General features: G+C 35.4%; 2 protein-coding genes across 4 annotated transcripts in view; both read right to left on the bottom strand.

The window, feature by feature from the left end:
• Positions 1-1696: 1696 nt before the first annotated feature.
• Positions 1697-14976, bottom strand: LOC136846455 (mitochondrial ribosome-associated GTPase 2). Of its 3 annotated transcripts, none has more exons than XM_067117247.1 (10): positions 14859-14976; positions 12245-12533; positions 11412-11558; positions 8228-8344; positions 6498-6625; positions 5909-5999; positions 5320-5458; positions 4175-4322; positions 3772-3856; positions 1697-2082 (listed from the first exon to the last, which is right to left on the bottom strand). In XM_067117247.1, the coding sequence occupies exons 2-10, from the start codon at positions 12497-12499 to the stop codon at positions 1951-1953; spliced, it is 1242 nt and encodes a 413-aa protein (XP_066973348.1). In that variant the 5' UTR covers positions 12500-12533; positions 14859-14976; the 3' UTR covers positions 1697-1950. The 3 variants fall into 3 exon arrangements, with proteins under 3 accessions (XP_066973348.1, XP_066973358.1, XP_066973338.1); XM_067117257.1 differs by having other exon boundaries at positions 14882-14934; XM_067117237.1 differs by having other exon boundaries at positions 14627-14933.
• A 3522-nt stretch (positions 14977-18498) lies between these two features.
• LOC136846432 (uncharacterized) overlaps positions 18499-26137 on the bottom strand; it is a 59016-nt gene continuing 51377 nt past the window's right edge. Inside the window, exons 11-15 of the mRNA XM_067117219.1 lie at positions 22908-22947; positions 22182-22296; positions 20899-21015; positions 20138-20407; positions 18499-19018 (exon numbers count right to left, since the gene is read on the bottom strand). Coding sequence (XP_066973320.1) covers positions 20138-20407; positions 20899-21015; positions 22182-22296; positions 22908-22947 — 542 coding nt within the window. The 3' untranslated portion in view covers positions 18499-19018. The remainder of the gene's footprint in view (positions 19019-20137; positions 20408-20898; positions 21016-22181; positions 22297-22907; positions 22948-26137) is intronic.

Genomic DNA, 26137 nt, shown 5'->3' with positions numbered 1-26137 from the left:
GAAAGAATAATTTCAAAGGTTGGACAACAAGATGCAGGAAAGGAAGTGGAGATGTAAAGGGCTGAAATTGTGATCTATATTATTTCTTTTAATTTCTTTTCTGATCAACTTCATGACTTCTACAGCAAACATAAATGCTGATATTGCTGGGCCTTTCCAGTGCCACTTCAACCCTATTTTTGATTTTTCTAGTTTGATTCTTCTCTGATCAGTTAAAGTGCCACAGTGTTTCAACCCTATCTTTGTTTCTTCTAGCAATTCTCTGATCAGTTACATTACTAATAAGTATATAACCAACCTATTGTAACCGTGCCTTACATCATTTGTTAGGTTTAATTCCTCCTATCCTAAGCTGTTTGACAGTGTAGCTGTATCATTTATATAGATTTCATCTAATGCATCTAATGAGCTACGAGATCTCATAACCTCTCAACCTCCAGCCAATGAGGAGCTGCCAAGGTCATCCTGAATCCTTGTGTAATCTGAACCCAGTTGATTAGGGAGAATGAAGGAAAGGTATACATGTCCAGATTGTATCATGGGTGTGGGAAGAATTCTTGATTGCACTCCTAGGTCTGCAGATGGGATCAGAATACTGGGAGCTTCTTGCAGAACTGTGTTGCAAGCATAACAATTTCTTAAAATTAATTTGCATTTTTCCTGGGTATACAAACTGGCACCTTTTATAAAGGGGTATTTCCTCAGCCCGAGCTGGAGTAGTCGTTGAACTTGGTAACAAGATTGTTAATTACGTGGTTATAGGGGATGATTGGGGGAACAACCTTAACGTGCCTTACATCACCATTCACTTTTTTTTTTCCCCTTCGACCACAGGGACAAAGTGGTTCTGCATGTAAGCAAGAGAAATTAGAAAGTGGTTCAGCATGTAAGCATGAGAAATTATGTTAAATATCATCAAAGGAGGAACTAAAGAAGAAAATTAATGAAGAGAATGAAAAGACCCTGGATGAGAAGAGGAAGCAAATGATGAAGCTGAGGTTCGTAGGTTTCAATAGGAACAAGTATATTAGAGAACTTGCAGCAAAGGATGCTGTCATTTAACGAAGACCAGGTCAATATGTTAGATCTGAAGGCAAACTCCAAGGAAAAATACAAGGAGAGGTATGTGATCTCTGTAGAGCCAAAGAGTGACAACACTGAACATTTATTCTCTTGTACGGAATTACAGACAATAAAGGATCAGGACATAACCTTAGACACCATAATATCTCCTGAGAAAAAAAAAGATAGCACTGGTTGTTCAAACTAGAGACATAGCAGTACAGAACCTCAGTAACTTTTACAAGGAAAAGAAAATGTAAAAATGAAAGTAAATTAATACAGTAGTGTTAAAATGACAAAAATCTAGCAGAGTAGAAGCATGCTAAGTTTTAGTAATAAAAATTAAGTAAAGTAGTAACATTACTGTTACGAGGGGGTACTTGGACAGGGGCATGAGACTGCAAGAGTACAATAGTGAAGTGTGTGTTCAGCACTAGTTACAGGAAAGGGAAACAGTCCTTGAATAGAAGTACACAGTCAAATGAGTTAAGTCCTAAATGAGAAAGTAGCTATAAAAAATCCCACAAGTGAAAAAAAGCATTAATTACCCCCACTTATGGATACTTATCTTTCTTCTGTCTAGCTACTTTCTTCACTTTATTTTAGTCTACTGGAAATACTGATACAAAGTCCAAAAATTTCAAAACATTTAATTTAATAAGCAAAATAAAATGCTATTTCAAACATCATCTTGCACAGTGAACATGAACATACAGAATGTAAGATTGAGTTAATTTTTCTCTAACTTTAGCCTATTACATAATGACTGAAAAAACTCAGTTAACATGTAATTAAGTACTGTATATTCTAACAGTTTGAAAAAAAGGAATTTGGAAAATATATATACACAAATATCATTATTTACATAATGGAACACTGGTATTGATATCAAGTTGTCTTGTCTTTTTGATCCACAAGAAGTCGCAGTAGAGAAAGCAGTGGTACTAACTGATGACCCATTTTAGCACTGACAGGTACAATGGGCAAATCAATCACTTTTGTAAGAGCAGCAACATTTTCCTGTGGAAATATAATAACAAATTTCAAATAACAATTTGTATTTTTCCCAGGTACGCAAACCAGAGCCTTTTACATAATCTTTCAGTGCAAGCTAGAAACCAGTCAAAACTTGGTCACAAGGTGGAAATGGAATGACTAGATTCCATCCATCTTATTCCATGTTTTGACAGCATATAGGCTGAAGTACATACTGGAGTTGGGCAGGGCACAGGTAAGGGCACTTCGGGCATCCTCTCTCAGTCGATGACTGGTAGGCATCTCCCTCGTCCTCTCTTTTACTAGGGAGAGTTTGGTACAGCACCCAATTCTGGGTTTAACCAAGACCAAACTGCATTCTGATGTAAATTCTCATGCAGGAGATGTCATGGTTCTCTAAATGGTCCTTAATTGAGTGAAACTTTCTCACCTTGGAAGGGGCACTCAGGCCAGGGGCCTTACTACTCTGGCCAATTACAGTATTTTGCCAGACTGATAGGGGTTCAGGAATTACGACCTTCCTAGCTTGCAAGGCAAGCAGGATCATGGCAATTCTGTGGTGGTTCTCAGCTCCAGTCAGTTAAAAGGGGACTGATCTCCTGCCTAATAAGTAAGTGTCCTATATACAAGGTAATGGCTTGTATTCCCATAAGAACAAATAACAAATTTTGGATAACAATTTGTATTATTCCTAGGTATATAAACCACAGTTTTTGTATTCAGTCCCACCTCAACCGCCGGGCTTAATCCCTGTAACTGAAGGAAAAGTGAGTGCAACAGTTGGTGAGTGAAGGATACTCCCCAACACACTTCTCATCTCGCCCAGTTAACCACCTGGTTAATCACCTCTTTACCAAGTTTTAACTGTTTCCAGCTCAAGCTGAAAGATACTTCCATATAAAAGGCAATGGTTTGCATTACTGTAGAAAAATTACACATTAGAACTTACATCAAGTTACATCAAAAGACAAAATACAGAAACTGTAAAGCTTTGCATTGTTTCATTTAGCATAATAACAGTAGTCCTTGAGAACATTTTTCCATACTACTTGTAAGATATCTATAAGTCGTAAAACCCTTGCAATATTTTGCAGTATATAACTATTGCTTTTAGAGCTTAATTGCTATGTGAAAGCCTCAACACACCAGTCAAAAGTATCTGTGGTAATTTAGTGTTCGATCAAAAGTAACCGTGGAATCCATTTGAGGCAACATGATAATAAAAAAAAAAGTAAAAATTAAGAAAGTCAGAATCATACCATTAAAAATTAATATAATGAGGAAGTCTGTTATGAACTTTCTCTACCTAAAACAGCAACATCTCACACGTTCAGTTCACCTGAAGGAGAGAGTCCCTCCTCTTTTTAGACAGACACCTAACACCTACTAAGCCACCACATTTATTGTCTATGGGTCAATAATCTCTGGAATGCTTAAGTGTCTTTTCCTCCCAACTACCATACTTTGGAGTCTCTTTCTCCTTCCTGTGACCTGAGTTATATTAATTCAATCAATAAGCATTGTATATCAGTAAATCATTTTCTTTGATGATTATAAATACATTTTTTCCTTATCCTTTCTTTTAGGCCATGGAGGTTGCCAGTTTATAAATCCTGACATAAAAAAAATTACATAAACTTACTACTTACAATGTTTCACAGCAGTTTTGAAAAACACTGACATGCATCTGCAAATTTCATTTTAAGCACTTACCTCTGAATTCTGCACATCGATTTTGTTTGCAACGACAGCATGAGGACGCAGTGAAAGCCCTTTCTGATATTGCTCTAGTTCATACCTTAAAAATATTTGAATGACTTATATCAGTATCATCACCTTGAATGATCATAATGAACAAAAAATAATTTGCATCACCAGTAAAATTATCATTAACCTCTTACATCCCTATGAAGTAAACCTAGATTATGTAAGTATACAATGATAAAATACTTACAATATAACATAAATATAAATAACACTGACCATGTACTCAATATACTGTACATATACTCTTATCGGATTTTTCACAGCTTAAACGTAGCAAATGGCAATACTACTAAGACACCTCCCTAACAAAAGTATGCATACAAACATCAACTGAATAGTTTGAACTCACATGAGAATTTCTAACTGCCTCCAGGGTTCTGGTTGAGAAACGTCTAACACATAAAGAAGACAACTACATCTCTCTATATGTCTCAAGAAATCTATGCCTAACCCACGATTTCGATGAGCACCTTCAATTAAGCCTGGTATGTCAGCAACTGCAAATACAGAAAGGGGATAATCTTACTACTGTATGCATGATGATGGAGAGAGTTACAGTAATTTAAACATATGATCAAGTGTTAACCTTCTGATAGTCTGATGATGTTAAATGGCATCAAGTGATTTTCATCCATTGATGTTCCAAATGATGTCATCCATGGTTTATTAAAAAAAAACATACAAAAATATTTTGATGTCTGGTAGCATTGGGATGACAACTAGAGGGTATCAGGAATGGCTCAACACCATCTTCCCCAAAAATTGGACAGATCAAAGAAAATTATAACTTTTTTGCATATTTTTCCTTATACAAAAGCTTTTTAATGCAATACATAATGAACATAAATTACAATTCAGTACATATATTGAAAAGGAAATTTATTAACTTTTCCATGATACAAAATGAACTTATAAATCTTTAATATGTTTTTTCTTAATATCTATTCATGGAACATAATGAAATTTATGTTCTTGGTTACCTTAAGAGAGTTACTCTGGCTGTGTAAGTTTGTTGATGCCTATATTCAAACACTACAAGAAATCAAAATTATTTGGCTTCAAAATGAGACTAAAATAAGCAGGCAATTAAAGTAAGCAAGAATGAGTGTTTTACCAAAAATGAGTTTTGTAGTGCATATATACAAAACCTTTGTAATGAAATATCACCCAGCATATAAATAAAGCAGTTAAAAAAATTAACAGATGTTTTCTTCTACCTATCCAAAAGACACTGTTGGTCTGAGTATGAATGTGATTATACAGTGACCTGTCTTACAAAAGGCACCTGAATAAAAGGCCATTCATGTCATTGCATCCCAAATACATAACAGGAGCTCTATGGGGATAATTTAAAACTATATTTTCGTTTTCAGCAAATGATCACTAGATTAAATGTGAACACTGTACCCAAAATGTAAAATAACTTTCTGTGAATACAAATGAGCTTCAGTGTATCTGATATGAACAACAATGATTCATTAGCTTAAAACTTACCAGCCAGCTGATGATAATCTGCATACTGGACCATACCAATATAAGGATTTAGAGTTGTGAATGGATAAGAAGCAACTTTTGGCCGAGCTCTTGAAATTGCGCGTAGCAGAGTGGATTTACCAGCATTAGGAAACCCAATCTGAAAAGAAAGACCCGTATATAAGGAATTCCTCAAATTAAGAGAGGATGAATGAGTGACAAAATGATTCCTACCTTCTAAATGTCATCCTGTTTATTAGAATACGGAAATTTTAGAAATTACCAGGAAGATCTGTTTTAGAGTATTAAATATCTTTCATATTCAAGACTCAAAATAAAAATAAAGACTTTGGTAATGTTCCTAGAAATGACCACCCCACAGATTGTGATTTTAGAACTCTTGCTAGTCTTACCACTGAACAGCACATCATTTCTACATAATTTTCTTAGAGAAGAAAAGCTTCATTATAATGTTACACAATGCTATTTTAGTACTTAAATGGTCGACTGACTAGAAATTTTTATTAGATGGCAATGCCTTTTTATCTAATACAGAAAGGACAATAATCTACATAAGAGATTAAACACAATGCTTCACATTTTGTCTTACCAAACCAACATCAGCCATTGTTTTTAGCTCCACTTCATATTCAAATATTTCGCCATTTCCACCAAACTCTGAAACGCGTGGAGCCTGATCCCTGAAAGATAGGACACTTATAACACCAAAATCCCTAAGCAGAAAATTCAAAGAATTTCATCTACAGTAATATGGCAGATAAAGTGATACTTCCTGAGAAGAGAAACAGAGGCTGAAGTACTGTTGCATGAAAGACAATAAAAATTATTTCTGGTACCTAATATCATGATAGTGTTTCTATATATCTAACATGTGTTGAGTATTATCCAACCATTAATTAAAAATCATAAAAGATCAGTTAGTACCATTTTCATGTACAGTATTCATGTTGGAAATTAGAAGCAATACAAATACTTCTGTTCAGTAATACAAAATATCAGCTTAATAAGAAATGTTTTGCAAGTACCCACTACATATTTATTTCTTTATACAGTAAAAATACTGGTATCACTTAAATGTGTGCACATTGAGGTTCATTATGAAAAGAAGTAATTTTGTGAAAGGTCACCCTACTCTTTAAAAGAGATATCCTAAATTCATTAAACATGATTACACTTACACATCTGTTTTGAAAAAGGCATTACCCTTGCCACCTGCACCACCACGTGCCGCTACAAACATGCTACCTTCTTCTTCTAGACTGGCAACTGTAGCACCTTTATACTTGAAAACTGTTCCAAGAGGTACCTAAAAGAGAGTATAATGATGAATTGTGCAATAGTTTCATAATTACTATATTACTCGAAAGCCTTTAAAATGTTATGATCCATTTTGCAATTTGATAATGACTGTATTACTGAAAGTCTTTACTATGCAGAGTCAATAAAAAAACTAAAACCAAAATAACATGATCAACAGTATGTCATAATTTATACAGCACGCATTAAACAATGCCATGGAAATATGGGTCAAGTTGTGAATACACTCATCAAGTTTTTAATAAAGCCAAAAAACAAACGGTCACATTTCTAAACGCTCATCTCCTACACATTCCTATGACCTCTTCTGACTTTCCTGTTAACATCAGGTTATCTGCATATAGCAGCTCCCAAGGCTTCCATTTCTACATTCTTTGTGGCAACCTTCATTGCTATGATAAACAAAGAACTCAGTGCAAATCCTTGATGTGTATTAATATTCATCTCATATCAACCACTATATTCACTCTAGATATCTGTCCTCCAATCTAATTGGGAATGTAATTTTTGAGAATATTTAGGTGCTAATTCTCCATTGCCTATTCACTTGCCTGTTGCTGATCCTGCTACCGAATGGATTTATGCCACTTCTGTGACTTTAAACATGTTTATTCTCCTTTCATCACGAGATATATTAAATCTTTCACAACTATTCAAGCAGGCTATGGTGTCCTTATCTGAAAAGTATATCTTATAGATGGAAAGTCATACCACCCCATCTTCCTCCTTTACACGGTTTGCATTTAGAGGCACTCTAACTATAACCTGAGTCAACTGGTTTTTCTAGGGTTGGCAAAAAGGATTTGTTCTTCAAGGTGATGAGATGAAAATTGAAGAAGGGAAAATTTCCAGATGCTGAACACTCAAGTGGGAAGTGAATAAAGGGAATATTATTACCAATTGTTCATCTCCAGGTAAACTGCATGCAGCATCTTCCTAAGGAACTTTACTTCATGAAAAACTCATTTGATATTTCTATTTCCACTTGTAGACTTTAAGCATCACATACTGTACATACAAATCATTGCAAATCATTAATGCAGCACTCATTCTTTTTTATACTGCAAATAGTTCCTCACTGGGTGAGCGGGTTCCGTTTCAGCTATCTGTTGGTTGCAGTTGAATCTCCGGACCGCCACAGTGAAGAACAAGATGAATTTGTTTCTGGTGATAGAAATTCATTTCTCGCAAATGTGGTTCGATTCCACAATAAGCTGTAATTGCTAGGGTAACCAATTGGTTTCTTATACAAAATAAATCTAATCCTTCGCAGCAGGAGAGCTGTTAATCAGCTCAGTGGTCTTTTACTTAACTATACTGCAAACACCTGAGGTTCAAAAAGCTATCACTAAGAGTCAGGCACGACAGATTCCAAAACATTATAAAACAATCCTCAGGAAAAAAATCAATATTTCCCAATTATTCCTACTTTATCACAGGTTCTTTCTCTGAAGCAGGAACGAAAAGCAATCTATACCTCAACAGTCAAACAAATGGTTCAGCAGTTAACTATGAAACAACTACCACAAAATTAAATACATAATGTGTATATCAAGTACTTGCAGAAAAACTGCTTACAAAATAAATTTACCTGAACCACCAAATTATCAGCATCCTTTCCATGACAATCTTTATTACCACCACTCTCCCCATTTGGTGCATGAATGAAAGAACTCAAATGTGATAAGCTTCTCAATCCTTGCTTTGCCTGTGGAAAAACATAAATACTTAATTTAACATTATTTTTTACATACTTACCTCTCCATTGTATAGCTTGAACTACTGCTGGTGCAGAAGTAAAAACTTTAAAATGGAGAGGTAAGGTTCATTTAAAAAATATCCAATTACTATCACGAAGTCAAAGTTATTAAGATGCACTCACACAAAAGGGAACATCACTCTGTAAATAAAAGTAATGTCTATTCATTTAAAAAAATATTTCAATCTATCATCAGCATTCAAAAGTTCATCCATCTATTCATATAAAAAAACCTATTTCATTCCTTCTTCTATGTTTCAGCACAAATATATATCAACTTTAAAATATGACAATGAATTTTTTCATAAAAGCCTATCACTTATAATTAGTCCCACATTCACACTCTTCAAATGCCCAAGATGATTCAGGCTCTTGCTTAATGGACAAAAGAAAATGGCAATGGCCCTGCACACACACAGAAAGATCCCCTGGTTCCCCAACAGTTAAATGTCTTAATTTTCAATCAGCTGCCAGAAATCAGTGGGGTTGGGAGGCTGGATTCTTGTATCAGTAAGCTTGTAGAAATCATTTTATTTTTAAAAAGTTAGATTTATAATTTGCCTGAATTAGAATTTAAGTGGGAGGGATCGAGCCACTGAACATCCCAGAATTAGCTGATTTAGACTTTTAGAATTCATCTTAGAGCTACTAGGACTGAGATTAGCTATTAAACCCATGGCCCTATGAGAAATAGTCACATTTATATGCCAGAAACCCTGCTAATAACAGTAAATTAAAAAGTTTGTAGCATTACGCTCACAGGATACACCTAAAAGTATATGTCGCAAAGGAAGCCATAATGGGAAATGAGAGGAGGACTAAAGTGATATGGCCACTGAGCATAGCGGGTCTCATCTCAAACCTTAACTGAAGAAGGTACATCTGTCCTGATGCTACTATAGGTCCCATGCTAAATGATCAAGTGGGTTTTAGTGCTTGGTGTTAGCCTAAATTCCATTCCTATAACAGGTCCTATTCCGTGCACTTCCCAAAATAAGTTTGCAAAGGTTGTTTGGCATCTCCTAGTACCCACCATTCAAACTGAGTTGACATCAAGATTTTGTTTAAAAGAGGTAACGAGAGCTGGGATTTCATGGAAAAACACCTGCAGAACAGGCTGGACATCCTTTAAGTCTAACTGAACAAGTGGAAGGTTCACTTCATTATTAGCGAGCATTGAGAGAGAGAATGGTCTTAGCCATCTTGGCTGCCATATCTTAGGTTTGTGTCTGTTAAAAAGTCAACTGGTATTAGTAACATTATTAAAGAATGAAGTTTGCTGTTGCATTCAGCAATGCAAAAGCATGAAGAAATGGTCTCCAGTATAAGTAGCTATGAGATGCTTGATCTAAAGGTTCATAAGGATGATAAGAGAGACTTTTCAGAAAAATGAAAGGTGTCCCGTTTAGGATGTTTATTTGCCTTATGAGGGACTGATATCTCAAAATGTTGCTATAACCTTTTAAGCTCTACTAGACATCCCATACCTAGGCCATGTTTCAGAGAGCCGTGAAATAGCAGACCTTCATCCTGTAGTTACTGAGAATGAAAGCCTCTTCTGATATCTTTAAAATAAGCAAAATTCAGCTAGGAGGATAATGGTATTGGTTGGATTAATACCACTCACATTGCACTACTACAGAATTCATTCAATTTTGCTTGGTAAATTCTGAGCACTGAAGTTCTACAAAGCTTGGAGGAGGTGGCTTCAGCTCCTTCTGCTGAAAATGCTCTACTTCTGAGACTTTGTTGGATAACTTCTAGGAGTGAATAGCAGAAATCCCCAGGCTAACATGTACCTGGCAAAAGAAGGTTGATTCTGAAGCTCCTTCCACAATGAAGTCTTCTCAGAATGTCCACAAAAAGAAATATTAGTTGACCATTACTGCTGCTGTTAAAGAAAAGCAACCAGGAGCCACATATTCTTGAAGCCATGAACTATGTCTAAAACTGCCCTGATCATACTTGATAGAAGAAAGGCTATGTCGTGCATTCACAGGGGCATCCATCTTCTAAGGTGCTACATATGAGAAAGCACATAAATTAAGATCTTCTGGTTAGGGCTCATTGCAAATAAATCAACTGGAGTGACCCAAAGTTGCCACAGAGTCTTGCAAATGTCTGGATTTAACAATAATCCTGAAAGAGGGACCAGATTCCTGCAGACTTTCTATAACCATGTTGTGACTCCCTGGGACAAACCCTAAGATGACTTACACACACACACACACAAAAGTACATTTTGTTTATGACGTACAAAGTGTGTCTATGTGGTACATTTTGTCTACCATATTGGAGAATGAGAACTTTAAATACTACTTCTACATAAGTGGATATATCAACTGATTCATAATAACCAATGGATTTCCACTCTGTTTCTAAATTACTTGCTCTGTTTATTTCTTTATGTTCACACTGACATCAAGCTCTTAGATGGCACTACCATGCATTCTTGCAACAGACAACTTCATAGAAACACGTGAATAAAATTAATGCTATCCTAAGAATACGTATTTAGACAGTGGGTATGTATTTCTTCAGGTCTAACATTACTAAGAATACAATTACCCAAAATATGTCATGATTACCTTTTAAACTGACATTTATCTTGGGCTTTTCTATGATCATTCTGAATATTAGTTATGGTCTACTAGCAACTTTATTATAGGCAGTCCCCCGCTTACTGGCGGCATCAGTTAATGGCCTTTCAGTGTTATGGTGCTTGACTAGCGGCATCGTTAACCAAATTTTCGGCGCCAGTAAGCAGTTTATCAGCGCTGGTAAGTGGTTTGTCGGCATCGGTAAGCAGTTTAACAGGCCTGATAACCGGTTAACGGCACTGTTAAGCGGTTTATCAGCACTATTATCAGTGATTTTCGGTTATCGCGATTTTCAGTTAGCAGCGCTCGGCCAGGAACGGAACCCCCGCCCTTAACCAGGGATTGCCTGTACCTGTATATGGATACAATTTCTTAAGAAAATAAAATTTTTTTTAAACAAAAATAATATACTGTACCTGAAACACTACATGACCACCATTGCCCCCATCACCTCCATCTGGACCAGCCCTGTCGACTTTAAAAACACTTAGAAAGGATATGGAGCCATCACCACCGTTACCTCCAACAGTACGAATTTGACGATAGTCAACAATATGTCGAACCTATAAAAGAGAAAAAAAAAATGACATATGTGGTATATAAAATAAATAATGTAATTCTTTTCCCTGCCTCCACTTAGAATTTTAACAGAAGCTTCAGCAGCAGTGATCCTGCAAGGGAAGTCCTCAGTGATGGTGACTGCATGAGACATGTTAAAGTACCATTGTGCCTTAAATATAAAGGTCCTCAAAACTGAACAAACATGCAGATATGGTACAGTACTGTACAATATGAGACTTGCTAAAAATTTTTAATCCTTATAAAACAATGGTGAACTTCAACATATTAGACATAAGATGCGGGGCAGACTGTCAAAAATATCTATGCTAATACAATGTAGTATATAAAGGATTAAATAGAAAACAGTAATGTATCATAACACCTATATAAATGTTATAGATACTAAAACACAATGATAATATGTTACTTAGTAAAGAGAACCACTACATTATGATGTAACTGACCAGACAATTTACTTACACCTGATGAGATAATGGGCTTTGTCTATTAGATGTCTCAACTTCTTTTTATCTATAGTACTGTTCAACTTTGTTATACCGTACTTGAAATTCAATAAAAAGCTTACCAACGTTATATAGCAGCTAAAATATCTTAGAATTTTAATTTTATAGGAACACAATCTGTAGGGGATACTGTATACTACAGAAAGAATATTTTTAAAATTTACCTCTGATGCCTTAGACTTTCCTTTACTGCTTTTCATTGGTATATACTTTGTTTCTAAGCTTTTTGGATAATTTGTAGCTTCTTGAAGAAAATTCTTTGCAAGATCTTTCCAGGGAGTGCATTTTGTATCTGAAGTTATGTGGGCACTTGATATAGCACTGCAGTTTCTAACAAATGTTGCCTCAGCTGAGCGACAGCGACTCTGAATTTCTAATCTTAAACTTTTAAGAAACAGTACTCTGATAGGCGACTGCATAATGTAGCTGGTCAGTCAACAGCTGACCTTCCACCTGAAATAAAGAAAAATCTATATGAAGTTGCAAACTACAGTAATACATATACTGCACTATATATACTGTACATAAATCAATGACAAAAAAGGGGGTTTTGTAGTTGCACATTTACTGGAAGGCTCAACAGATCATAGAACCATAACAAATTTCATAAATTGTCTGATCTGGACTGACTCATCAACTGGCTGATTTTATGTAACGTGTCACCCAAATATGTTGACTGCGCCAAAGATAAAGAATATAGATTAACGAAAAAGAAAGAAGTTAATAAAAATTTTTTATTAAACATCAACTCTAGTGTTTTTGATTATATAAGCTAAATGTGGGAGAGTTCATAACTTCTCACTGCAAGTTGGGGCTTTTCCTTAGATCTTCAATTCAAATTCAAGGCTTTGTATTGATAAGCATAAACTAAAAATGTTTAGAAATTGAGGAGTTTAGGAGATATTATAGCTCTATACTGAATATTGTTTATAAACAGTTGCTAACATATATAGGCTATATTAGCATCTAGGTATTGAAATCTTTAAAATGGTGTTCCAAATGCTTGTTCCTTAACTGTTAACAATTCAAAATTATTATTTAATTTTTGCTGGTCTTGCATATTTAATTAATGCTTGCAGCCTGTATAGCCATTCACATAATAGGCCTAGTACAACTGCTGTGAATGTTTTGGTAATATTTTATTTCCAACCATTAGTTAACACTGGAGTTTTATGCTGTGATCATAAGTTTCCTTAACATGATTAGTGCAAAACTTACACTCAAATCTATTTACTCTTACTGAGATATTTATTGTCTTTGTTTGTTTTACCATTCATTCCAATGGGGCTGGTACTGAACACAGCGCTCATTAGAACATATAAAAATGTTATTTTCAAGTCCAAAATGTGATAATGGTTTAAGTAAAATTTACTCTTGCTTCACACCAACATAATCGCACACTCATGACAGGGTATGACAAAGAAGCATGCGGCTTGCTGGAATTGGCTACAGTCACCAGAAGTTCAGAGACAGCTGAAAATAAAAGTATTTTTTTTTATTTTAATACCATCACCATTCCCACGGCAAAACATAGACAAATGATGGTGCATATCTCGGTAACAGTAAATTTGCAGTAGATATGAGCGTGAGTTTTGTTCTAATCGTGTTAAGGAATCTGAGCATAAAGACTCCAACATCAAATATCAGTTTGAATTGAAATAATACGGAGCAGATGCAGAGTAGGGAGACAGAGGTGGGCATGAGAAATCCCAACCTTTCCTAGAAGTTCGTGTCCTGGCATAACCAGACCTTACCTTCTTAACCTAGCTTAGGGCGCCATGCCCTAGCCTGGCCAGGGGTCTTCGTCACTTCTTGGCCCAAAAGTAACACTGAATACCCCTGTCTCCCTACTCTGATACTACCCAATAATACTTTGGTAATTCTAAATATTAGCTCTGTGCTTTTTTACCTTGGAAACTGGTTTTTTCTACACTTTCAGGGCTACTGATACTAGCTGTGCATTTGTTTGTTGTCGACAAATGGAATGTCCCTTCGCTGTGTTTAGTACTGGCCAGGGGAGGGGAGGTACCCATACGTTAATAAGTTATTGCACTTGCCGGAGGGGATATGAACCGTTCCAAACAGCCGTACCTGCTCTGTCTCGTGAAGATCGCGTATGGAAACCCCTTGTTGGATGGACTTTAGGGTTAATTACAGGTTAACTATCTGTGGGACAAAATTGAAGTAAATCCATAACTAGCAAACCAAAAATCTGTAAAAAGCCGGGGAGGGCAGTCGCGGAGCTACTACTCCAGATCTACCAATGGTAAATATTTAGAAGGTAAATGACCCTTTTCTAGGTGATTTTGATGTGTTTTGCATCACCTTCATTTTCCTCGGAAATTAATGGTTTTAGACTTTACTCGAGCACCTAAGTTTCCCCTGGCGCACTTGACCGCCGACCGAAAGGGGAAGAACACCAAAACCAACATGTCGTGCTTGCCAGAATCTTTAAATATGCGGATAAGGCGCGAATCCCTGTGGCTACTTAGATCTACTGTTGTGCTTTCTTCTTTAAATATGGGATCCAACTTACAATGACTTACTGACAAAACACGACATGGGTCTATCGAGTATAGGAAAGACCAACAACATCCTGGATCGAGGTCCCTGACACCTGGTCTCCTGGATATCGACACCTTCTCCTTATCGTCCTGGGCTTATTTGCCTACACTGGCGCGATGTGGCCTATGAATAAAATACGTATATCACAGCCTACTTTCCATATACCAGTTACACCAAGTGCTTTCTGGCTTCATGGACGGTCATTGAACGTACCAACATAATCAATTCTCACATACTCTAAATAAACACGATCTGGTAGTGGTATAGTAGTAGTAGTAGTAATTGAGAGGCTCTTCTTTAAAACGGCTCCTATATTTTGTCAACTAAGGTGCGCTTATCTGAGTTTCTCTTTGATACCGTACGCTTTTCATAAAAGCTTTCTCATTTTCAACTTATCTAGTACATCTCTTATAAACAAAATAACCAATGATTTATCTTTTTCTTCTTTGTAAGACTACTGCAGGAAACCAGATCTAATGTTATATGCTGCACAATCGATTGAAGCATAATTTCACTTTCATTTACTTTTTCGCATTGTAATTTGGTTTGTTCACATTTAATTTTCCCTTATCATTTAACACTAACGCTTTTGGTTTAACTACTTCCTAACAATATCCTTTCAGTTCTATAGGTCAGGTTTTTCTCTTTATTGTTCTTTTAAAATTTCCTGTAGATTTTCAAGACTGACCTCCCATTCGTGTTTTTTTCTTATTTATCGGCTTATTTAATTAAACTTTTATTTACCATGTTCAATCATATTTTTTTCCTATACTCTTTCATAGTTCAAGGTGGTGTTTTGCTTTCAAATTTGTCCATACCAGTTTCATAGGGATTATTCTCGTTGCTACGGAGACCATACTTCAAATGAAGTACCTTGTTTTCATTTCTCTTGAGTGGTTGGATGAAGCCTATATCAGATCTTAAGGCACAGTATGCTCTAGAAGAGTCTAGACCTCGGTCCTCCAATAAAGTTTTCTATAATCAAGTTTTCAATTTTTTACTTATTTCTCATCTGTTAACCATCATTTCCATGGAGTACACAATTGATGGTATTGCTAGTCCTATGGTGTACAACTTGTCTATCACACCCTGTTGAAAATATTACGTATGATGAGTTGTCCATGTCAGCATAGTATCAGTCTTTTCATGTACTTTAGCTGATTCCTGTGTACTGACAGTAACCTAAATACCGTATACATAAAACTCCTATTTGCTTAATGTCATCATCTATATTGTAACGATCATTATATAACAACAAGTTACTTTTATCTTTGTATTTAACCCACAAGCACTATTTTTATATGATGGCAGGACTGGGTGAAAAACGATACCCAAGGGAAATTATGGAAGTTCCACGTGTTAAGGAGATAATGATAAAAGGGAAATAGACACATAGCAAAGGTATGTCTGCCGAACAACGCCTGGGAGAATAGAACTTGATAGCTGAGCTCCTACAGACACCAAAAAGTAGGAAAACCCAGACCTACTGTAAATGGATAAGGACTATAAATTCACATTGCAGTTTTCCATCCACACAAGATTTTTCCTTTCCCGCCACTTCTATTTTCCTTGTCTTCACGTAGTTATGTGACTTTTTAATTTCAATTTTTTTGTCTTGTACAGTCTCTATTTTAAATAATCATACATTTCCACAAAAATAAGCAGTTTCCAAATGCAAGCATGTTATCTGTCTGTATGACTCTGAGCAATATTACCAATGCAACAAACGTCATATACTTCTTTCCGAACTTTATAGTGAATTAAGGTTCCTTTATTGACTTTTATTGGAACCCATTTATCATAACTTTTTTTATCCACCTTTGTCACCATTTCTATAATTCTCAGTTGTACAGACATTTCTAAAACCTATTTTTGTTTTCCAAAACTTTGGTTGTTTCCCAATAGTTCATTATTGCCAGAGAATGCCATTGAATGATCAAGTTTTCAATTAATTTCTCTTGTTTTACAGATTATCCTTCTCCCCTAACACAAAATGTGTTTTATGATTGTTTGATAATTGAGTATCCTTTACATTACTTTCTACATTGCAAAGCATAGTCATTCAGTCAGCTGAATGACAGCCCTGAATCTGGCTTCCAACAGGTCTTAACTTTTGATTGAAGTGTGGTACAGTAACAATTAATGGTTGATATTGGGTATACGACAACATAAACTGAGTTTACATTACAAACTTACAATCACCATATGTTTGCAGTGTGCAGTCTTGTAGTAGCTGAAAAGAGGATTACAAGTACATTTGGATCTAACAACGCTTTATGGTAAGTGAAAACTTGGATCCTTCCATTTTCATAAACTTTTGTAAATTGTGAATTATATGAATTCAAGGTGATGACAGCACTTGAAAAAATTAAGTTAAAGCCAGAATTTGGCACTAGATGTAAAAACACTTACGAAGTTGCAGTAATGGCTCACCTTAACAGTTCACAATTTTGAGAACTTTCGCTAGGAAATAATGCATTCAGTATAACAGTTTTCGGGGCGTGAACCAAAGAAAATACATAACTATCAGTTGGTCAATATATATATTTAAGCAAAGTTAACCTCATTAAACCTGAACTACAAGAATATTTTAATCATTTGAGTTATTCCTCATCCACAGGCAAACAGGTGGTTTTCAAGTTAAAGCTTGGGCATATAGTCCTTCATTTCTAGTTTTATAATGCATCACTACTTGGCTTGGCCAACCTATATGTGTATGCAGGGCACATACATTTGAAGATATTACCTTGTCACGGTACAACAAAGATGCTTCTTGCATAAAAAGAGCAAGGGGTAGGGTGACCAGGTACCAGAAACAAAATTACTGGGTACTGAATTAATGGGAATATTTAAAATTTTTAATCCACTGTTATTACAGTAACCCCTAGTTGTATATAGTATTTAGGCCAAAGGCCAAGAACTGATTTACCTACGAGGTCATTCAGCGCTGAAATGGAAATTGACGGTAAAAGGTTTGAAAGGTGTAACAGGAGGAAAACCTCGCAGTTGCAACATGAATCAATTGTTAGAAGGGTGGAAAGTAAGATGGAAGAAAGAGATATGAAAGGAGTTACAGTAAAAGGAACAAAAGGGGTTGCAGCTAGGGGACAAAGGCACCCTGCGAAGGACCTCAAGTAATGCCTACAGTGTATAGCAGGACATGCACTGATAGTACTAACCCCCTACGGAGAGTAACTCCCTAGCATGTATCGAGTTGTTACAAAATTGACAGTTGTATCACCTCTCATTGTTGATAACTGGTATTCTTGTTTTACTAATCCTTAGTACTTTTGAAATTTTCCTGTAACTGATATTACTGTACTTAATTCAGAGCTTATTTACTTAATAACAAATTTAACCTCAATAACTTGACATCAACGTTGTATTGTATTCCTTCTGTTATTGAAGGATCACACTGAGATGGGTAGCCACTGAACAACCTCAAGTTCAATTCCAAGTCGGACTACTGCTTAGCATTTTTATGTTTTAATATAAGCCATATTCTCATGAGCTTAATATGCTTGTACATTAGATACAAATTCCAGTGCCATTTATAATGTTCAGCACAATATTTCAGAGTTGGCAAATAACTGAGCTTTAATGTTTTAGTTTTAAAACAGATGCTGCCTTCTATCATGGTTCTACTTTCCTCTTAATGTCCGCCATATGGCGAATCTAGCAGTTTGCTTGTCATACCACAACACGAGGAATTCATAGTTAGCTTACCCCTAATGCAAAGATAAATCGTAAGAGCTAAAATACAACAATGACATTTTTAATTACATACTTATGATTAGTAAGAGGTCTCCATTTTACTCCTACTGGAACTTTCAGGTTACATAAACAATTAAAAGAAAATCTTTTCATATATTTGAATAGCTTCAAAATAATGTCTTAACTCGAGTGGAAAATAAAATACACAGAACTAACAATATCATAGAGGGATGACGAGAAATTCACCTCGTTAAAGACATTCTTGAAAGAAACAAAACTGAGCTCATTTTCAGCAATGCATCCCCTTACATAAACAAACATTAATGACTTTACAAATAACTGAACATATGGCCTATAAGCTATGGTTCTCATATAACCTCAATTCTTATGATAATAGCTTGTACTACTGACACTATAACTCTCAAATTAAAAGGAAGTGGCATTTGTGGGTCACAAAACCTGCTTTATACTGTACATACATAACTTTGTACCTCAATAAATAGTTTATAAAACTCTAAATTCTAGGTTTACTCTATTAAAACCACTTTGGGTAAGTTTTTTTTTTTTTCTTCATCAAATGCCCAACTGTCTTCTTGTGGTTCATATCAAGGTTTCCAAGTCTTCCATTATTCCTCCTCACCAGGTATGCCAATTCACACCTGCAAGGATTGTAGCTCTGTGGGTTAAAGTAATCACATCATACGTAAGACTGTACTCAAACATACTGGTGCAAATTCTGTGATTGTGCTTAACATATACAAATGAAAAATGTTTAGATCAATCATGTTCCATATCATGTTATCATACTTACTGCTTTCTCTTGTTAATGCTTTGATCATTATTCAGAAAAAATAACAACACAATTAAGGTGCAAGATCGGAAAACTTTCCATTTTATAAAACTTTTGCTTCACACTATGTTTATACCTGTTCTAAGTGTAAAGTTAAATTTCTCTAATTTAGCTACAACAGCTTGAATACTGCTGAGAATTTTCAATCTTTCATGATAGTTCTCTTACTTCACGATTATGGCTTGCATTTCTTTTTTTTTTATGCTTCAGACTGTGTTAACAGAAACATAATGAACATCCATGGGTAAATCTAAAGCTCCAGCAGCATTCAGCCTCATTCATCATGTCATTACATTATCTTTGATCTTTATTTATAAAACAAAATCTGGATCAGATAGAAAAAAAACTCATATTAGCCTGATTCAGACAAGTTAATTCTCTGCTCTGCACAGTTAAGTATAACATGAACAAGTACATATTTCTAAGAATTACTGAGATCAGGCACTGGCAAAAATTTCACAAACAATATTCACATTGGGAAAGAAAACTGTGGAGTTAAGCCTAGGCTACACACAACAGCCACAAGGAAATCAAAACTTTAAAGAAAAATATCATTTGAAATATGTCACTGCACAATCACAACTGAGAGAAGGATGAGAATATTGAACTAGGATGGTAGAATGTAAATGATAATGTAGATCACGACTGACAAAAACTAAATGGAAATGATGAGAAAGTCAGTTCATATGCCATTTAGAAGCAAACCGGATATTGCTTGAAGCACTAGTGGAACCTATCAATAAAGGGCTATGAGCCCTTCGAAAAACTAAGCACCAGTAACTGGTTCTCATAAAGAAGTATTAACTTCTGTATGAACAAATACAATATAATAAAGAATACTGACATGGCAAAAGCATTTTCTAACCTGAATTACTTTTGTCATCTTTCAGTTATTACCTATACAACAAGCCGACCTCCAATTACCTACCTATCGTCCAAAGCGGCCCATGCCACCTCCCATTCCGCCCATGCCGCCGCCCATTCCACCCATCCCGCTGCCCATGCCTCCTCCCATCCCGCCGCCCATGCCTCCTCCCATTCCACCGCCCATCATGCCACCCATTGGTGGAGCTCCCATCAAGCTGCCACCACCCATTCCTCCTCCAAAACCTTGCGCATCTGAAGATCCAGAAAGGTACTGCAGTCCGACTTTGAGGGCTTTGATCGTACTCATTTTTAGTTCGGCCTGAAGTAAGAGCTGGAAAATAAAGCACTTCCCAGGCAAATGATATCCACCAATAGACAAGTAACTTTAATAAAATGCATGCCTTCTCCTCTCCCAACCCAATCAGCAAATTTGGTAAACAAACTGGAAGCTTCTGACTTTAGCAGTAGTTCTTTGTTCCTAGCTCAATTGCCTAGTTCCTAGGCAATAAAAACATTATACCAAAGAGCTTTACTGAGACAATAATAACCTGTAAGGCTGAGGATGTCATTTCAAAAATTAACTTTTTATTCACTTTCCCCTTAACAGAGCAGAATATTTACATTTATTATAGAAACAATGGCCAAGCATAGTTTGCTTCTACAATTTTAATATTTTAAGGAATGCTTATCCTAAAAAAAAATATGTAAAATCATACCATTAGAAATTATTCAAAAACAACTTGAATATCTAAGATAAATCAAAGAAAATACATTTAGCGATACATGTAACCAGCATTCTCTATCCAGGTGCATAGTACTTACTTCTGCAACTTTTGATTCTCCTTTCTTCATACTATAATCTTTTAGTGACTTCAACAATAGACCTATTACATTTGTAGCTAACTCTGCATCTCCTTCACTCTTCACTGAACAATCAGCCTGAAAGTAAGAAAAATAACATTATGGTAAAAACATTACCTACTACATTTGCTGGATAGAATATTATATTTCATCCACTCTATCAATCATTTGTATATTTGTATTTCCAACACTGGGCTCGCAACATAACTAGGACCAAGAGTCCTTTTCTTTGTCAAGCACAACAAAAGCAGGAAGGTGGTAATCCAAGAGAAAAAGATAGAGACAGCCAATTCACTGCTTGCACAACCTTCGCAGTCTCTCAGGTCTGTATTATCGAAAATTCAATTTTTGTGGTCGTACGGTGCTGTCACCAAGAGCTACCACAGTTGGCTGTGAGTTTTCTCCAGGATTATTTTCTAGCATTTAATCTGCTTTTCCATTTTAAATAGCTTATTTCAGTATTCCAGTCACCTTAATCATGTGATATTAGCCAGTTCCTTAGTCTAAGAATCAACAAATATTACCTTTTTTTGTATATACATTCTGTGAGTGTAGATCTTAGCAGTGCAGCTTCATTCAAACTTGTTAGTGGTGTTCTGTGAACTGTTCATATATTTCTTACTAATTTAATTTAATTACAAGTGAAAAACAATTTGTATGATGTTCCGAATGTTCAAATGTACTCTTACTAATTTAATTTAATTACAAAGGAAACACAATCTGTAAGATGTTCTGAATATTCAAGCGTAGGCTACACTTGTTTGCCCATGGTAAAAGTACGTGTATATTGGTGTCACAGCAACTGAAATCAAAATGTTAGACACCCCTAAGCACCTGACAGGTGAGATTTTGACCTTTGTACTTTATCAGACAAATAATGTTTCATGTAATAGTGACATTTCCATACAAACCCAGACATGTCTTGCTAGTGCTATGATATTCCTCTATCGTTATTTTATTTATATATTTGCTCTGAACTGGTATGTATGTATTAGCTTTGCTTCAAAGTGTTCATCAACGTGACCCATTTATGGTCTGTCATAATATCTTCATGTCCTTCCTGAGAATGTTTTTTTCACCCTCCTCCAGCAGCAACAGGAGAGACTGTGAATTTCCTGCACAAGTCAATAAGGCAACATACACATGATCAATGGGGCTAGGACAAAACAATAAAAGTGTTTCCTTCCTGCATTACTAACACAGTTCAATAAATGTAGATACAATATCTAAGCTCTATAACTTACAAGTTTGGTTAGGAGAGTTCCAGTAGGACCACCAGTCAAACCAACACCTGACCCACCGCCAAGACCACCCCCACCTCCTCCAAACTGACCCCCTCCAGACTGACGATCATCTCTCCTGAAAAGATTAACAAAGTATGCATTAAAATATTACAATATTACCAGCACATTAACCACAAGATGCAAGAGAGAGAGAGAGAGAGAGAGAGAGAGAGAGAGAGAGAGAGAGAGAGAGACTTCAACAGTGCAATAATTGTTAGAACCAAACTGTGTGTTGTCAGTACCATTTTCATTTTTTTATGCTAATACAGTATCCAAGATGGTTGAAGAAAAAGGCCATGAAGGAATTAATGACAAAGATTTCATACGTGAAATTGGCGTCAGAGTTAACCCTATTATGACTGAAATAAGGTTTAGCTGGCAAAATTCCTATTTTATATTTAAAGGCCTTTCACCTAGTGATAGCTTTTCAGCAACATGAAAACAATTCAATTTAGCATTTCCATATAGTGAACTGCAACTTTCTAATTTTAAATAATAATAAAAAAAAAACCCTTTCAATCTAATCATGCAGATACAGAAGTAAATTTCCAATGATACTGCAATGTGGCTTAACCCTAATTTGGAAATCTGTGCCGTATGGCATCTCTCAACTCTTAAATCTGTCATAGCAAAAACAATTACTTCATTCAAACAGAAATTTTGATGGAAAAAATCAGGAACACTTACCAATCTCCACGATTACGATTGTTAAAGTTGTCATTCCCTCCTGGAAAGAAATGTTAAGTTATAACTAAATCACATTCCAAAATACAATAATTATACATGTGCTTTATGAACAGTCTAGCTGATCCAAGTTTAAGCAAAAAATTATTTAAGATCCCAGCAAGGAGCCTCTTCACTTTTGGCTACCTTTTATATTTCATTTTTACACTTGACACTGAGTTTGTTTTTAGTGTTGTCTGCGTGAACAATTTCCTATTAACTACCCTATTGAACCTAACCTTCAGCGGATACTTCTCTCAAACCATAAATATTTTCAAATTGGCTATTAAAAAAATGAAATATTCTGACTCTACTTACTGGTGTGTGTGTGTCCAAGGCAACCCATTAGAGTGGATGGAAAATTATACAGAATACAATCAAATACCTTAAACAAAATGATGTAATTCCCTAGACGAGGTATTTGTATACATGTGCATAACCTACATAAAACCTCCTGTAGTCTACACAGAATATGTGCTACAAGTCATGTCTGAATGACCTTTTTTTAACTAAACAATGTCGATACTACATAAATAAAACTGCTGTTAAATCATTCTTCTGAGGAAAAATACAAATTTGTTTTATTTAGCAGACTGTTTTTAATATCCTGAAAGGAAACATGTAAGCATAGAATTCAACAAAGAAAGAATATAAATTAACAAAAATTCAATTTCTCTGAAGTGTTTTTATAAACATTAAGACGAGATAAATTTGATCAAAACCTGTACAATGATTATAATATCAAGAATAGCTAAATACTATACTTAAATCTTGAACTATGCCTTGGCTAGACAAAGTCTACTAAACTGACACACATTCACTGTTTCTGGTGAACGTTAAAGACAAGGAGAGAAGAATGGTAAAATTAGCCCAGGTGAAAGTTAGGAACAGAGTTGGCCAAATGTGATTCAGGTCTTTTATCAGAATCCAAACTGACTGCAGCACCAGATGGACATTTTTGGCTGAAACAATACAAATAAAGATGTGGTGTTCACAGTGAAAAAGTTAATTTTTTAGTTTATTGTATGCAGAGAGATCTCTCTTAAAAAATACTGTAATGTAAAATCAAGAAGTATAGTATGTCTAAATATAGTTCACCCTATACTTAGACATCTTTCCTTAAAAAAAAGTATATATTGGCAACATTCAAAAATCATATAAAACTTTATATTTTCTAACTTTCTTTCTTGATTTTACATTACAGTACTTTTTTAAGAGAGCTCTCTCTGCATACAATAAACTAAAAAACTAACATTTTCACTGTGAACACCACATCTTTATTTGTATTATTTCTGCCAAAAATGCCCATCTAGTTTTTATCCTCAGGAAGTACAACCACAAAGATGAAATGAGCACTTTTCATTTGCTCTAGTGAAGATGAAATAGCCAAAGATCTGAAAGAAGAGCACCAAACAAAAGAAAGAATAAAGAACAACAGGCTGACCTTAGGAAAGGTATTCACACTTTTTCAATCAAGAAGGTTATAAGAGCAAAAATTCTGGAGAAAGTTTTTGGATGCAGTGAAAAAAGTCCTGCCATCAGTTTGGATACTGATAAAAGACCTAAATCAACACACATGAACAGAGATGGTTTTAAGGATGCTAAGGGTCCATATGGCCTACCAGGAAGAAGAGTTTAAATCAGTATTGAAACTTAAAACAGGAATTGAAGCTGCCTATCAAAATGTTTGAGAGTCCAGAGAAAATCTGATAACATACAAAAGTGGAGAAACTACAATGCAGATTGACTATTTTGATGAGAGATATGCAAATAAACAAAAAATAGTTGCATATGTTAATCCTGCTGAGGTTTGCCTAACACAATGTAGGCAACTGATGAGATGAGCCTTCAAGTTCTAGCAGATGAGTGGTAGAGAAAGGGACTGAGATCCATAAAGGGGAGAGGAGGAGGCTAAAAGGAAGGTGGCAAAGGCAAAGAGGAGATGGAAGAAACTTACTCTTCACAAAGGATGGCAAAAGCAAAAAGGAGGAGTTGCAAGAAACTTAAATCAATCTTGACACGAGAAGCAAATATAAAAATATTCAAGACAACAAAGTGGCAAAGGTAAGATGGATAAGATGTAAAAGGGGCAAAGTATAAAAAGATGAAAATGGAGAAATTAAATTTTGAAATATACAGATACCAGAACAATGAATAAAGTACTCTCCTTCTAGGTGAAGAAAAAAATGAACTGGAGGATGCTGACATAATACCACCAACATAGAACCTAACAGCTTAGAGAGGTTAAAATGGATCTTGGAACGTGAACAATGGAAAACCCCTACAATCATGAAGAATTACGAGTTAATAAACAGCTGGAGAACTGGTCATCCATGAGCTTAACAGATTAGATAAAACATGATAAAGGAAGATGAGATTTGGAAAAGATGTGACCAACGAATGTTAAGATTCACTGCTGGAGTTCACTGGGAAACCTGTATTACAAATGAGGAATTGGGAGACTTGTAGTGTTAAGAAGCTAGAAAAAATACAGATCTCAAGTGACTGAGATGGTTGGGATATGTGATGAGAAGGAGCAGTTGATCACAAGACAATAGACATTAGTCAAAGGCTGAACACGTGTAGGATGACTCAGGAATCACTGAAAAGGGATATTGATGAAGCTACACCAGTCATGACTTCCAGCAGAAACAGCACAGGACAGAGAATGGTGGAGTGAAATTTTATTATCCAACCTTATCAATATTGTTTGAAGATGATTTGTAATCTGTATTCTTCACCCATTACTATGTCTCAAACTTTTGGGTAATTTTCATAGTCACTGCTTAGTAAATGGAAATATTTGCTTCAAGTTGTGCCTGGCGATGTGTTTGGTAACTTATATAAGCCCGTGTATACTCCATATGCTTCATTGATACAATATGGAATTTTGCCATGTTTCTCAAGTGTATTTATAACACCTTTGACAACAATCAGGTTTGTCATCTTAATTGCAGAGAAACCCAACGACTTATGATTTTATTTTACAGTAGCTGAGCTGATGTTAATCTCCTATAACTAATAATCTTGCAAATACTTTTAAACAGCTATACATGAAACCTTACTACAACAATACTGTTATAACATTTAGTTAATGAAACCAGTATATTGACAGCTATGTGGGAATGGACCAAAGGGAATGGATGAAAAATGACATTTTTATCATAAAATAAAGTTTTATATATACTTACCAA

Source organism: Macrobrachium rosenbergii, chromosome 2 (assembly GCF_040412425.1).
Source record: "Macrobrachium rosenbergii isolate ZJJX-2024 chromosome 2, ASM4041242v1, whole genome shotgun sequence".
Lineage (NCBI taxonomy): Eukaryota > Metazoa > Arthropoda > Malacostraca > Decapoda > Palaemonidae > Macrobrachium > Macrobrachium rosenbergii.
This window is presented reverse-complemented; position numbering and strand designations above follow the sequence as displayed.

Bases quoted from the DNA above. Each gene is read 5' to 3' on its own strand.
- LOC136846455 (XM_067117247.1), bottom strand. From the start codon at position 12,499: ATGCAGTCGCCTATCAGAGTACTGTTTCTTAAAAGTTTAAGATTAGAA. The intron at 8,345-11,411 runs GTACAGTATATT...GTTTTTCCACAG, and splicing joins GTGGTCATGTAGTGTTTCAG to GCAAAGCAAGGATTGAGAAG. The intron at 5,459-5,908 runs GTAAGACAAAAT...CTTTCTTTTCAG, and splicing joins CAATGGCTGATGTTGGTTTG to ATTGGGTTTCCTAATGCTGG.